This window comes from Meriones unguiculatus, chromosome 8 (genome assembly GCF_030254825.1).
Source record: "Meriones unguiculatus strain TT.TT164.6M chromosome 8, Bangor_MerUng_6.1, whole genome shotgun sequence".
In the NCBI taxonomy this organism is placed as follows: domain Eukaryota; kingdom Metazoa; phylum Chordata; class Mammalia; order Rodentia; family Muridae; genus Meriones; species Meriones unguiculatus.
This window is the reverse complement of record NC_083356.1, coordinates 4,529,724-4,543,788: the sequence shown is the minus strand read 5'-3', so window position 1 is coordinate 4,543,788 and position 14,065 is coordinate 4,529,724. Positions and strand designations below refer to the sequence as shown.

The following is a 14,065-nucleotide window of genomic DNA, read 5'->3' as shown; positions in this document are numbered from 1 at the left end:
TCCCTGTGCTTCTCAGATTCTGAACTGGTGTTTGTGTTTTAAAGACGTGGCGATGGCTTCAGGGGTGTAGGCTCTGGCAGAGGGGAGGGAAGCCAGGGACAATTGCTTCTCCTGTGAAAACTGAAGCGCCCCAAGGCCCAGAGGACCTAGTCCATTAGCTGTGGTCAGCAGGGGAGGCGGGAAGGGAGGGGGATGAGCGGTTTGTGTGGGAGTTGGGGGAAGACACTTCTCTCCCTCCAGGTCCTATTGCCTAGGCAAAACTTTAGTTCCCTTCATTACAACCCCCAACAAAAACAAAACGAAAGGAATGATTACCCTCCCTACCCCGCCCCCAAACCTGTGTCTTCTCGGCAAGGTTGAAGCTGAGCAAGTTGGGGCAGCAAGGAAACCGTATCTGTGGCAGGAACGGACCACAGAGGAAGGGAGATGCCCTCCCCAGGCATTTTCCAGGTTAACGCCAGCCCGCCCGAGGGGAACCTGGAATGGAGTGTTCTGAGGACGGACGCTCTTTCACCTTAGCGCTCTCTGGAATGGGACCAGCGGAGGAGTCAGTTGATCCTGAGCAGAGAGGGGAAATCACTCTCCGAAGATCTTCAGGAAATAGGGAGGTGGAGGGGAGGGGTCCTGAGCCCCCTTCACCCCGAGAAGATGGGCTCGGAGGAGGGCTGCTGAGAAAGGGGGTCTTCCAGTTGAAAGACCCTGAGGTGAAATTGAAGCCTCACTCAGGTCATTAGGTCTCTCAGCTCTGTCTCCACGAGGGGGTCTGCTCCCGCCCGCCCCTGGCCCAGGCGCAGCCACTGTTCTGAAGAACAGGGAAGGGTCCGGTCAGGAAGCACCAATGAGAGGTTGGTCCGCTCAGAAGGGCGCAGGAAGCGATCGGACTAGGATTCCACCCTCGCTCCCCCCCTCCCACGCCAGAACTTGGGCTTGTCCGCTTTGACGTGCCCGCCAGAGGGGACGAGAAGGGGTACTGACCCGAGAAGCGGTCCTGCGACTCTGTGCTCTCTGCTGCCCAGACGGAGCGGGGATGCTGCGCCCGGGCTCCCCCTGAGACGAGGATGGAGGTAGGAGCGGACTGGGGCCGTGGAGGGGGCAAGAATGTCTCAAAGAACCCCACGGGGGTGGCGACAGGGCGCAGCCTGGGGTTCTCTCCTGGGGGTCTGGAGATAGGTCCTGGAGGGGCGTGGGGGTGGGAAAGGCTTCCAGCAGGGTCTAGATCCAGCGGCGCCCTTCCGGGCAGCGCCTCCTGCTGGCAGGAGACGGCACGTGCGGCGGGTGCCGCCCCCTGGAGGGCGGGTGCGGACTCCGGGCCGAGGAATCTAGGGGGCGCTACAGCGGGTAGGGAAGCGGCCGCCTCACCTCGCCCTGACCTCCCCTTTGGCGGATCTGAGACCTGCAGCTCCCTAACTGACACGGGAGGCGTCCCTGCAGGGCCGTCTCCCAAGGGATTCTGCAGAAGCCACAGGGTCAGGACCTGGACAGGGTGGGTGGACAAGGCTCCCCCAGAACTCAGAGGGGCGTCTTGAGGCTTGGGCAAGCGGACTGGACACCAGCACTCTTCCTTCTCCGTCTGTTACCCGGCAGAGGTGGGGACACGGCAGGGCCTTTCTTCCCGGGGCGCTGGGGGTGCGACACCAGCTGCACCGTGCTGGGGCCTGGAGGCAGCCGAACCGGACCTCCCCGCTAGAGCCGGGATGGCGTGCCCGCCTTTGAACCTTTCCCGCCCTCTGCCTCCGGTGGCAGAACTCCACAGACCCTGTCTTGTCTGGAGACCTGGGGGAGGGGAAGCCTGAGAGGGAAAGCGAGGTGGGGATGGACGGACAGTGGGAGACACCAGATGAATAGGGAACTGGGGTGGTAGAGAGGGAGGACTGAAGTGGGGAAGAGACTGGACTGAAAGGCGAGGGGAGTGCGAGAGATTGAAGGAGGAGGCTAGAAGGGCGGGGGGAGGAAGGAGGAGAAAAAGGGGTGGAACCAGGCGCGAGGAGAGGGAGCGGGCGGCAGGAGCTGGGCGGGCGTGGGGCGAGGCCGGGCGTGCAGGCTGGAGCAGTGTGCAGAGCCGCGGCTGGGTCCTGCTCCCGCCTCGGAGCCCCTGGCCCGGGGGAGGGGGAGAGGCCGCTGACCCGGTCTATGTCTTTTTCTGACTCCAGTGCAACCTTCCTGCTGAACGAGGTAACCGCTGGGGTCCCCTCCCCAGAGGGGTGGGAGGAAAGCTATCGCGTGTGGGGAATCTGCAGCAGGGTGAGGGAGGGAAAACAGGAGGCGAGACCTCTGGGTAACAGAGGAAGGGAAGGCTGGAACTGGCGGCTCCTCCAAAATGTGCAGTGAGGTCTGACTGGGGAGCCGGGCAAGGGGCGAGATGGGAGGGAAGGCCGAGCTAGGCTCCTTCTGGGACCCTCTCTTGAGTTCCCTGGGGGTGGGGGCAACCTGAGAGCTGGAATACTGGGGGCCTCCACCTGGAATAGAATTGCTAGTTCCTGCCTCAGTTTCCCCACTTAGTGCCCAGGGATTGGGATCTGCCCAGCTTCCTGGCACACTTAGTAAGAGCTTTCTGGCGGTTCTCAGCTCTCTTCCTTGACCCTGCCTCCGTAGCTAGATTAGCAGCCCTGGAGTAGGCCGGTGTGGCCACAGGGATCGAGTGCTGGGGAGTAACCCAGAGGACTAGCAGGAGGGAGGAAAGATGGAGTGCCTGCCTGCAGGACCCAGGGGATGCCTGTAGGTATGAGGAACTTGAACCCTGGGGAGGTGGTTGGCATGGCAACGAATTTCTCCGAGGAAGACTTAGCATTGTCCCAGCTGGGGATGAAGACAAGGTGTGAGGAAGGGGTGTTGCAGAGAGCAAGTCCACCGCTCCCCGCAGTCAGGGACCCCCGAGGGTGGAGAGCCCCGAAACTGAGCGCCCAGGAGAGCGGATTCCAGATGGGTACCCTCTTCGAGGGGAAGGGAGCTCTGGAAGGAGAGAGGGGACTAGAGAGACAACAACAAAAAAGGACAAGGCAGTACTTGGGAACACAGAATACACTTCAGCCCTGAGCACACGGGATTCCAGCGGTGAAAGCCGTCTCCCCCAATGGCGGCTGGCGCCCTCAGGGCTCAATAAAGTTGCCTGTCAATCCTTCTATCAGGAGACAGACTAGGGTGTCGCAAGAAGCCCCTCCCCTTTTTCTTGTCAAGGGAACCAGAGGGCGAGACAGAGGTGGGAAGCCAGTTGGCCTGGGTGGTCTTCCGCTGTGCCGGGCGCTACCTCCTGTCTCTCACTAACCCTTCCAGACTGTGGCTCTGGGATTAGGCAGTCCAGCCCAGGAAGGGAACGGGACAGGCAGAGTCCAGAGCTTACCCCTCCCGGGTCTGAGGACCTAAGAGTGGAAAAAGGACTGAGCTGGGAAGGCAAGACACCAGGCATGGCTGACGTCTGTCTCAGTCCTCTTGGGGTGTCCCGGCAGGTGGTCAAAATTCAAAAGGAAATTTTTGGTCAGGGGATGAAAACGGGGGGGGGGGACCTCAAATGAGGGAGAGCTTTGGGAAGATCTCTTCCAAGACAGGAACTGTGCTCTTCCTCAAATCCCAACAGTCCTTTAAAGGGAGGCTAGAACCACCATCCTGCCCACCCCACTCCTGGGCTTAACCCTTTTTCCTTCCCAACCTCGGTGTCAGGATCCCACCTTCCGCTCCGCCCACAGCCATCCTCTGCTTCCATTCTCTGGTTTCACCTCTCCCTTTAGGCTCACCTAAAACAGCCCCTTTCTGGCCCAGTTCCCACGCATGCCTTGGCAATGTCTGGCACAATCCTTGGCAGGAAAGTGAGGAAGAGATTCTCCATCCTGACTTAACTTGGATGAAATCTGCCCCGTGCAACAGGTGTGGGGTGGCCGAGGCGGCATTCCCGTCCCGGAACTTCCCCCTTCTGGAGGGTCGGCCCTCTGCTGCAGCCCGGAACAGAGAGGGCCGGGCACCTGTTGGGGCAGAGCTGCCTTCATGGCACGGGTCTGGGATCTCCAGACCACTCCTCAGCACCACTGCGGTGTTTGCTTCGGGAGTCTCCCGGACTGGCAGGGAGCCGACCCTCCCCTATCACCTGAGCCCTCTCCCCATCCGCTGCTGGTCCCTCTCCAGATCTCCATTTTCCCGTCTTCCCCGTCCTCCCTGCCTCCAGCCCTCCTCTCTCTGCAGCCAGCCTCCCCGCCTCCCGCACCGTCTCGATTCTCCGCTGGGGTCGCGTCTCGTGGCAGCGTCTCGCCCCCTCCCCTCCCCCCCGCCAGCCCTTTGTTCCCCGGCGGAGCAGTTCCTGGGTTGCGAGAGTCCCTGTCTCCGCATCTCTCCTCGCCCCGCCTCCTCCCCGCCGGGATCCGCCCCGCCGGCAGCGTCTCAGCCCTTCTTCCCCGCCGCCCCGGCCCCAGAGGTGCCGGGGACCCACCTTCCCGGCTCGCGTGCGCCCAGTTCCGCGGCCCCGGCGGGTCCCCGGGCCGCGGCGCCCCCGCCGCCCGCGTCTCCCCGGGAGGGGTCAGGTGGGCGGGCACTATTGTTGTGGGAGCCCGCGGCAGATTCCTCAGCCGCGCTGGCGCGCTCGGGGTGGGACCGGCTGGGCTGGGGGGTGGGGAGGGGAGCGGTGATCTGAGCGGCGAGCAGCTGGTCTTCGCGGCTCGCTCCTTCCTTCGCGCTCTCCGCCGCCGCCCGCAGGGCTGCGCGGCTCGGTGGCATCTCGGGCGCGGCCCGCCGTCCTCGCCCCCGGCGCCGCTCGCTTTCCCCCCCACACCCCGGACTCCCCCATGTATGACGACTCCTACGTGCCCGGGTTTGAGGACTCGGAGGCGGTGAGTGGCCACGGGGGAGGGTGGGGGTGGGGGAGTTAGGATGACACCTCTCTCTCTCTCTCTCTCTCTCTCTCTCTCTCTCTCTCTCTCTCTCGTCGCTCGCTCTCGCTCTCTCGCTCGCTCTCGTCAACCCTTCCCCCAGTTCAGGACTTTGAAAAACGCCTTGGCAGCGGGGCAGGGCGCATAAGAGCGGGGTAGGGGGGCTCTCTAGGAAAGCGGGGAGATGGGTTATCCGAGCCAGGTCCCCCAGGTGTGTGCACAGAGGGACGCTGTAGGTAGAAGGCTCGAGCAGGTGGCCCCAAAGCTCAGGACATAAGGACGGAGGAAGGAAGGACAGAAGGCCTTGACACCGAGGTTTTAGAGGGAACTCAATGCCTGGAGTTCCAAAGTCTGGGTTTATAGGGTCTGAACGCCACGGGAAAAGCTGAGCTCCGGGGGAGATACTCCGGACCTGTGCCTCAACTAAATGACAAATTAAGGAGCTGAAAGAACATTAGAGAGTAGGGTACCAGCCTCCGCAGACAGGAATTCTAGAACTTGAGGTCTATTATTCCTCTCTGCCCATCACCCCTTCGCACGGCCTTGACTCCTCACTCCTGCTCATGGCCCAGCCTCTTCGAAAGGCCACCAGCCACATGGGTGGGCCATCAGTCTTAGTTCAGTCCAGCCCCCTGCTGAGGTTTCCTCTGCGCTCCTGCTCAGCATGGGGCCCTGGAGGTGAGGCCACCGGAGCTCAGGGCATGGGGATGGAGAGGAAGCTCTTTGCTCAGAGAACCAGGCAACCAATAAATATTTAATTCTCCTCTTTGCTTTTATCTCCTGACCCACTGAGACAAATCAGCTCATTAGGCAGTGATTCCCGGAGCTCAGAGAGCAAAAAGAATGCCTGGAAAGATGGGGCAGGAGCGGGGGACCAGCTTCAGAGCCCCCTGGAGTCGCCAGTCTTACCCCAGGCATCCCACACCAAGGCCTTCTTGGGAAAGGACCACTAACATGGCTTGAAAGGGTCCTCTGATAGGATTAGGTCAAGTCTTCTGTCTCAGGCCCAGGACAGATGAGTAGTGAGGCTCAGAGCAGGCATATGGCAGTGGATTCTGGGACCAGGCTCCTTCCGGGCCCAATTTTCCACGGGGCTCTGGGGCTAATTACATTGCAGTGAGAACAGATAGATGATTCTCAAGGCTCTGGTGGGCACCTCTTTCTGACAGTTGAAGGGACAGCTGGTGTAGCCCAGGGAGCCAGGATGAGCTTGAAAAGAGGCCTCTCTGTGGAGCTGGGCAGCCTGAGGAGTTCCCATCTCATCCCTGGTGAGAAGCCAGGGCCTTTGCAAGAACACTGACACGTGTGTGTTATTTGAGGGCAGCCTGATGACCCACTGCTCCCTCCTGACCCTCTCCGGTTCTTGGATCTCTTCCCCACCGCCACCACTTTCCTTCCTCCTGCTAGCTCTTTGCTCTCCCTGAGGCCCCCTCTGAAGCAGTAGGAGGGAGATCAGGCTCTAAATAAATCCACTGGGCTCATCTCCCTCCTCTCCTTCCCCCGTGCCAGGCAAGAGAGGAGCTGCAGCCTGCCCACACACTCACCAGGCAAGGGGGGCACCACCAGGGCACTGCGCCAACTCCAGCAGCCCCAGGGTACTGAGACTCTGGCTGCTTGGGCATGACGGGGTGGAGAAATAAGACCCTAACATCTCCGGGTGTTCCTACCTTCCTAATTGATACCAGACCACCTCAGGTACCACCTAAGGACATGGGGATGGTGGAAAGTGGCTTCCATTCTGATCACCACTCATTAAAGGATTTTGGGAGAGGCTCTGTCATTCTCTAGGGTTAAGAGGTCATCTATCCTGGATAACCCCAGATAAAGGCGTTGAGGACTAAATTAGGCTGAGAGCCTGGACCAGAAGAGGTCAAAGCCCCACTTTCCCCAACACCTGCTACACACACAGTGAGTGGCCATCCTGCTCTGCCAGGCAGCCTTTCTTACCTGCTGCTCTCTAGCCCTTCAGCCAGCCACACCCCACAGCCAGTGCTCTTGGGAGTGACATCCCTCACCCCTTGTCAAGGCTTTTTCAGGAGCTCAACCTTGTTTTGCCTTGGCTGGAGAGATGGGGCCAGGAGGCAGCCTCCACTTCTGCAAGACAGATTTTTCCCCACTCTGGTGCTGCCTGGGGCCCTTTGGCGTATAGCCAGCAGCAGCCTTCAGCTCGGACTCCAGGGCTGCCGGACACCAAGCTGACCAGCCCTCTTGCACAGGCAGGGCTGGGCCCGAGACATGGTTGATGGCAGGTGTGTGAGTCTGCCGCTTCTGAGAGTCTGCTCTGCTGCCTTGTGGGCTGTCACAGCCAGCAGGTTTGAGGGACTGTTCTTCAACCTGACCATTCTGAAACCTCTCACCCGCACACACTCTTTTACCTCTTAGCCCTTCTGCACTGCTGGCATCTCAGAATTGAGGGAAGAACTCTTCCAGGCTCCTGCACGTAAGGAGAAACTGAGTCAGAAAAGACTCCTTTTTCCCTAACCCAGTTATCTTAACTTTCAGCTGCTTGTCTCAAAGCTGAATTTCCTTTATTTGTTCAGCTTCTTCCTCCTGGAACTCTACAACCCTCCAAATGTACACTCCTTGCCCCAAGACCCTACTATGGGCAGGACTCAATGACTATCCTCATTCACATTGCCAAAGGTACCCGATCCCCAAGGTCCTGTATCTCAGCTGGGTTGCCTGGCGCCAGCAGAGCCTCCCTCCAGGCCCTGCTGTCCCTTGGGCCCAGGGAAAGGATGAGAGAGACAGGCCAGGTGGAAGGTGCGAGGGCCCCACTGTACCAGGGAGATAGCTTTGTGTTGCTCCTTCCCTGTCTCCTTGGTGCTTGCCCCTGGCCAGTTTCCTGCCCCAGCAGGTGTGGGAGGGAAAGAAAGTAGAGGGTAGGGAGAGCCAAGGAGAGCTAACTTCCAGGAGCCTGCGGTTTTGGGCCCAGTCTTCAAACTGCAAGGCAAGTCTTCATCCCTCCAGCAGCTTTCAAAACCTTCTCAGAAGCCTGCCGTGGGGGCAGAGCAGCCCCGGGGAGGGAGGGACAGGCACATGAGTCTGGTCCATGTAAAAAGTTCTAGGCTAACCCATGCTACATAGTGACCCAGACCCAAACAAGGACAACATCAAAAACCACCCTAGAGTCTTGGTGGTCAGATGGCTGTATCCTGACAGGACTGACCATGGTCCCTCTTACTGATTGATTGATTGTGTGTTCTGTGTATGCATGTTTTAGTTTGGGTTTCGAGACAGGGTTTCTCTGTGTAGCTCTTGCTGTCCTGAGACTCACTTTGTAGACCAGGTGCCACCACTACCTGGTTCTGTGTGTGTGTGTGTGTGTGTGTGTTTTCTCTACTTCTACTGCTGGCTCCGTGGCTTGACCTCAGGTCATCCTGTCCGAACAGCAAATGCCTCCACTTGCTGAGCAATCTCATCACCCCCTCTCCCTGACCCCATCCCGACTTTTTTTTTTTTTTTTTTTTTGAGGGCGGATCTCATGTGCCCAGGATAGCCCTTAACTCTCTGCCACGGAACTTGTTCTCCTGATCCTCTACCTCCCAAGCGCTGGAACTGTCTCTTGGCCAGCTATACTCTTGTCAGTCATCTTAAAGGGATAATGTCCAGGCTGCTTCAGGCTAGTGTGGATAGGAAGGCCTGGTCCCCTGGAGTCAACACCGTTTAGAGTATATTGTCTTTAGTACATGTCCCTCCCCTCTGCCTCAGAGGACATGGCAGAGGGGAGAAACGGTATGACTCTTCTCGGGGCTCCGGTATTAATAGGTGTGGGGCAGAGGGACCCTAATCTTCGCACATGTGGGTTGGTCCAGGGTCCCTGGAGCCTCAGAGACCCTGGGAGGCACACAGGAGGCAGCTTAGGTGGCCAAGCCATCGAGAAGATGGAGAAGTGGCCTCAGGGTTGAGAAGGGGCCTATGTGGTCTCCTACACACACTCTCCCGTCCCAGGGTTCAGCCGACTCCTACACCAGCCGCCCCTCTCTGGACTCTGACGTCTCCCTGGAAGAGGACCGGGAGAGTGCCCGGAGAGAAGTGGAGAGCCAGGCTCAGCAGCAGCTAGAGAGAGCCAAGGTACACCTACCCCAGGCTGTGGAAAAGCGGTGTGGCGGCGGGAGGCTTCTCATCTTGGGCCGCTGCCTCCCCTCCCCTGACCCCTATGAGATGCCCTGAAGTGTCTCTCATTGCCCCAATGGTCAAATTCCCCAGCACAAGCCTGTGGCGTTTGCCGTGAGGACCAATGTCAGCTACTGCGGGGTCCTGGATGAGGAATGCCCGGTCCAGGGCTCTGGAGTCAACTTTGAGGCCAAAGATTTTCTGCACATTAAAGAGGTAATCAGCCTTACTCAGTCCAGAAGCCTGTTTCAGCACTTAACTCCATTTGCTCTCCCAGGCCCCAATGTCTGTTTGGTTCTGTATCTAAATAATTCCCCAAAGCCTCCAGTTTCATCTGTATGCACTCCTGTATACCCCTCACACAGAGACCTGATTCCAAGGGTCCCCACCATTCTCAGACCTGGCTTGGTTCTCACTTCTGTGTCTAAGCGGGAGGTTAGGGTAACCAACCAATGCGCTGTGATATCCTTGATGCCTCTTGAAGCCTCGAGGCTTGAGCCCCTGCCATGCGATGGCATCACACTCGCCTTGGCCCTCCCTCTGCCTTCCTCGTGCCAGCTTCCCAAAGTCCTCCCTGGCGCTGAAGCCTGGCCGAATGCCTCTCACAGCTCCTTCCTGCTCTCCCCCCCCCCCCCCCCCCCCGCCCCAGAAGTACAGCAATGATTGGTGGATCGGGAGGCTAGTGAAAGAGGGCGGAGATATCGCCTTCATCCCCAGCCCCCAACGCCTGGAGAGCATCCGGCTGAAGCAGGAACAGAAGGCCAGGTGAGAACAGCGCTGAGACCTAGTAAACACACACACACACTCCACCCACAGAACACGGCTACGCATGTGCGTGTACACCACACAAGTCTACACACACACATACACACACACACACACACACACACACACACACACACATGCTCAGCTGTCATAAAAGTAGTTTCGAATTTGTAAAACATTAATATATAGAAGTGTATAGATGTTTTACCATTCCCCCCCTCTCTGTCAGGAGATCTGGGAACCCTTCCAGCCTGAGTGACATTGGCAACCGGCGCTCTCCTCCTCCGTCACTAGGTAGCCTCCCATCAGCTCACCCCAAGCTTAGCCGCCTTGGGCAAGATAGGCAGATAAGACATAGTGGAAGGGGAACCTCCCCAGTGAACTCTATGGGGAGGGGCTGGTGGGGGGGTCAGCAGGGAGAGCCCGTTATGTCCCCTGGGGCCTTTTCCCTCCACCAACTTTAATCTTTTATTTCCTTTTCCAAAAAGCCAAGCAGAAGCAAAAGCAGGTGAGTCAGAAAGGGGCCTGGGCAGGGCGGTCATGGAGTTTGGCTCTGGGGGACCCTTCTGGTCAGTCATTACTACATCAACACAACAGAGGGGAGGGTGCCCAGAACTCTGTCCCCAGAGAAGACAGGCGGAAAGTGGCCGCCAAGACCGACATTCCGTCTGACCCCCTTGGCCATTCTGCAGGCGGAACATGTTCCTCCGTACGATGTGGTGCCCTCCATGCGGCCTGTGGTGCTGGTTGGACCTTCTCTGAAAGGTTACGAGGTGAGGAGATTCCCGGCCCCAGGTCTACCCCTCCCTGGAAGCTGCCACAGGGAGGCTTCAGGGACTGCGGGTGGGAGTGTCTGTGTGCAGGGTGTGCGTTCTTTGGGCGCACACCGCCTCTTTCCTGGAACCCTCCGTCAACGCCACTACCCCCTCCCCTCCAGGTCACAGACATGATGCAGAAGGCTCTCTTCGACTTCCTCAAACACAGGTTTGATGGCAGGTAAGCTGCCCTGGTCTGGAATGAAAGGAGTCGTCGGGAAGAAAATTTCTTCCTCCCACTGAGTCTCCTCTCGAGAGGCATTAGAGGGCTGGGTAAGGAAGGCCCTAAGGTGGCTTAGGGGTCACCTTCAACTGTCTGCTCCAGGATCTCCATCACCCGCGTCACGGCTGACCTCTCACTGGCCAAGCGCTCTGTGCTCAACAACCCTGGCAAGAGGACCATCATCGAGCGATCCTCTGCCCGCTCCAGCATTGGTGAGGACTCCCGAGTTCCTGGCTCTCTGCCTCCTTGATGCTAGTGAGAACTTTCCCCAACTCCTTGTCTTTTTGCCTGTGTCCCACCACCTGCCGGCCCCCCCCCCCCGGCCCCCAGCACTGCCTTCGTCACCACCCACTGCCTACCCAGGCTTCCAGGCCCTTCCTGTCCACCACATAGTAGCTCTCAAGGCCCTGGAAGCGAGCAGTGGCCAGAGCCCCTAGTGAGCTGCGCCCCCTTCCTTAGCTGAAGTGCAGAGCGAGATTGAGCGGATATTCGAGCTGGCCAAATCCCTGCAGCTGGTAGTGCTGGACGCTGATACCATCAACCACCCAGCACAGCTCACCAAGACCTCGCTGGCCCCCATCATCGTGTTTGTCAAAGTATCCTCACCGAAGGTAAGTGAGCTGGGGTGCCTGGGGTCCCACGGAAGCCGTCCCCTAAAATACAGAGTGCACCTCTGCTGGGGCCCTGCCTGGCGTGACTGCCTCCTTTTCCTCCATCCCTATCCCCGCTCCAAGCCATCCTTACCTGGTTCTTATTGATGCCACGTCACAAGCTGAGAATGTGCCTGATCCTTCGAGGCTCCATTTCTGACCACAACCCCAAGACAGACAAGTCTCTCTGCCTGTCTCTACCCTTCTGCTTTAGGTTCTCCAGCGACTCATCCGCTCCAGGGGGAAGTCGCAGATGAAACACCTGACCGTACAAATGATGGCATACGATAAGCTGGTTCAGTGCCCACCAGTGAGTGCTCCGGTCAGCCCGTAACCGTGCCCTCTTCCGGGATGCAAGAGCAGTAGAGCTATGGCGTTGCTGTGGAGATGCCAAGCTCCCTGTGTCCTCTCTTCTCCAGGAGTCATTTGATGTGATCCTTGATGAGAACCAGTTAGAGGATGCCTGTGAGCACCTGGCTGAATACTTAGAGGTTTACTGGCGAGCAACCCATCATCCAGCACCTGGCCCGGGACTTCTGGGTCCTCCTAGTGCCATCCCTGGACTTCAGGTAACTGCTTCCAGTGATCACAAGTGTGCAGGCTTACACAGTCAAAACAAAGTTCCTTCCCTGACCAAAGGATTGTCCGTGCAGAACAGGTGAAGCCAAGGGACAGCTGAGCTGTCAGCTCTGCTCGCTCTGCAGACCCAGGACAGACAGTTCGAGGGACTTCTGATAGGAGGGCCCAGTGAATGAGATAGGGACTCAGAGATGGGCCTTCCAGGTCTCCAAGGAAACATTCTTTCCACACCTTCTCCCGGTCGCTTTTTAAGGGAGAGCCTAAATTTGCAGGAGCCAGATCTCCTGCTTCTGTGTCTGGCCTAGAAGAACGCCCTGGCTTACTTCTTCCTTGCACTATTAAACAAAAGCAAAACAAAAACAGCTGGGATTTGAGACCAGAGGAGGAAGAATCCCACCTCCCCGCCAGGGAGGAACAAAGGCCAGGTTTCCCTTTCCTTATACTTAGAGCTTTTGTTTGGCCCCCCAGACCCAGCAGCTGCTGGGGGAGCGAGGTGAGGAACGTTCGCCCCTGGAGCAGGACAGCTTGATGCCCTCAGATGAGGCCAGCGAGAGCTCCCGCCAGGCCTGGACTGGATCCTCACAACGCAGCTCCCGTCACCTGGAAGAGGACTATGCAGATGTCTACCAGGACCTGTACCAGCCCCACCGCCAACACACCTCGGGGCTGCCCAGTGCTAACGGGCACGACCCCCAAGACCGGCTCCTAGCCCAGGACTCGGAGCACGACCACAATGACCGGAACTGGCAGCGCAACCGGCCTTGGCCTAAGGACAGCTACTGACCACCTCCTGCCCTACCCCGGCAGGCGCAGGCACAGCGGCTGGGGTGCCTACCTCAGGCCGGTTGGAGTTAGACTGGCATTAGGCTGCCACTAGGTTCAGCTCCCACAACCCTCTGCCCAGCCCCAGGTCCAGGGCTGACTGTGGTCCCAAGGTTCTGGGAGAAGCAAGGGGCCCCCTCACCTCCTGGGCACAGTGACCCCGTAGGTTCTCATCCCAGGTACTAGCCGTGTTCTGCATCTCTGGCCCCTTCCTCACCTGCACAAGAAGCTGCCCCAGAGGGCAACGACCTCAGGCCAGGATCACTTAGCAAGGGGACTTCCAGCCAGAACAGATGCCCCTCTAAGTAGCTAGAGGGCGGGAGTTGGTAATACAGCCTGGGGGAGAAACACAGTCCTAAGCAAGGGGACTCGGTTGTACTTTGGGGTCCAAGGGCCTCCACTCACCTCACTGCCACACATCAGAAATGATACAGTCAGAGCTCAACGTGGTGGCACGTGTGTCTCACGAGCTGGGGTGGGCGCTTACACCAAAGGCAGGAACAGTTTGAGTGAGGCTGGACAGAAAACTCACAGCTGAAGCTCTGGTAGAAAAGGGCCCTCCTCACCAAACCAGGAAGCTTAGCATCTGACGAGACTAGGGAACGAGGGGCCAGTCAGGCCAGAGCCAGCCTGCACTGCGGAGGGCAGAACAGCTTCTGGCCCCCCTTGCCTTTCTCATTCTTTTGCCCTTGCACCTGTCATTTCTGTTCTTTCCCTCCATGCCTCCTGCAAGATAGGGGCTCCCTGACTCATAGCTGCCGCTTGTTAAGTTAGGGTTAGAGGAGAACAGGACCCGGTGGACAGCCCGGAGGCCGTCCACCTGGCTACCCCTGCCGTATGGCTCTAGCGTGTGACCCACAGAGCATGCTCCATTAAGAACCTGCCACACCTCATTGTCATCTCCAATAAAACACCATGCACAGTCCCTCAGTGTCTCCGGTCTGCTGGCCCCTACGGCTCTGTTACTGTGTGGCCTAAGTCTGCAGGGGGAAGTGCTCTGGCACCTTTCTCTCCAAAGACCCCAGTGAGCGGGAAGGGGAAACAGCAGCTGTATTTTTGGGCACACTGCAGCCCAGGCCCGGTGTCTGGAGGGAGTTGGCCGTCCAACAGGAACTTCCTCTAAGAGAGGAAGCTACAGTCAAATCTTCCCACTGCCCCTGCCTCGGGCCAGAGGGCCCCATAAGTAGCTGCAACCCCAATTCACAAGCTTCCCTACCTTGGGCAAAGGAGAGCATTGCGTGAAAC

The 14,065-nt window shown here is 58.6% G+C and overlaps 1 protein-coding gene across 3 annotated transcripts; it reads left to right on the top strand.

Annotated features, from left to right (window-relative positions):
• The first annotated feature begins 2,017 nt into the window (after window positions 1-2,017).
• Cacnb3 (calcium voltage-gated channel auxiliary subunit beta 3) lies at window positions 2,018-13,745 on the top strand. 3 transcript variants are annotated; one of them, XM_060388678.1, is made up of 13 exons: window positions 2,018-2,172; window positions 8,802-8,924; window positions 9,060-9,182; window positions 9,616-9,731; window positions 9,961-10,025; window positions 10,220-10,239; window positions 10,424-10,504; window positions 10,669-10,727; window positions 10,872-10,981; window positions 11,229-11,380; window positions 11,634-11,729; window positions 11,839-11,988; window positions 12,467-13,745. In XM_060388678.1, exons 1-13 carry the CDS (start codon window positions 2,131-2,133, stop codon window positions 12,779-12,781), a joined length of 1,452 nt encoding a protein of 483 aa, XP_060244661.1. In that variant the 5' UTR covers window positions 2,018-2,130; the 3' UTR covers window positions 12,782-13,745. The 3 variants fall into 3 exon arrangements, with proteins under 3 accessions (XP_060244661.1, XP_060244660.1, XP_060244662.1); XM_060388677.1 differs by lacking the exon at window positions 2,018-2,172 and adding an exon at window positions 4,371-4,811; XM_060388679.1 differs by lacking the exon at window positions 2,018-2,172 and adding an exon at window positions 4,402-4,811 and having other exon boundaries at window positions 9,619-9,731.
• Window positions 13,746-14,065: the final 320 nt, after the last annotated feature.

What these genes read in the sequence shown, in the direction of transcription:
- Cacnb3 (XM_060388677.1), top strand. Translation starts at nt 4,767, where the DNA reads ATGTATGACGACTCCTACGTGCCCGGGTTTGAGGACTCGGAGGCG. An exon ending in CTCTCCTCCTCCGTCACTAG is followed by an intron (nt 10,026 to 10,219) that starts GTAGCCTCCCAT and finishes TTTTCCAAAAAG; the next exon opens with CCAAGCAGAAGCAAAAGCAG. An exon ending in AAACACAGGTTTGATGGCAG is followed by an intron (nt 10,728 to 10,871) that starts GTAAGCTGCCCT and finishes TGTCTGCTCCAG; the next exon opens with GATCTCCATCACCCGCGTCA.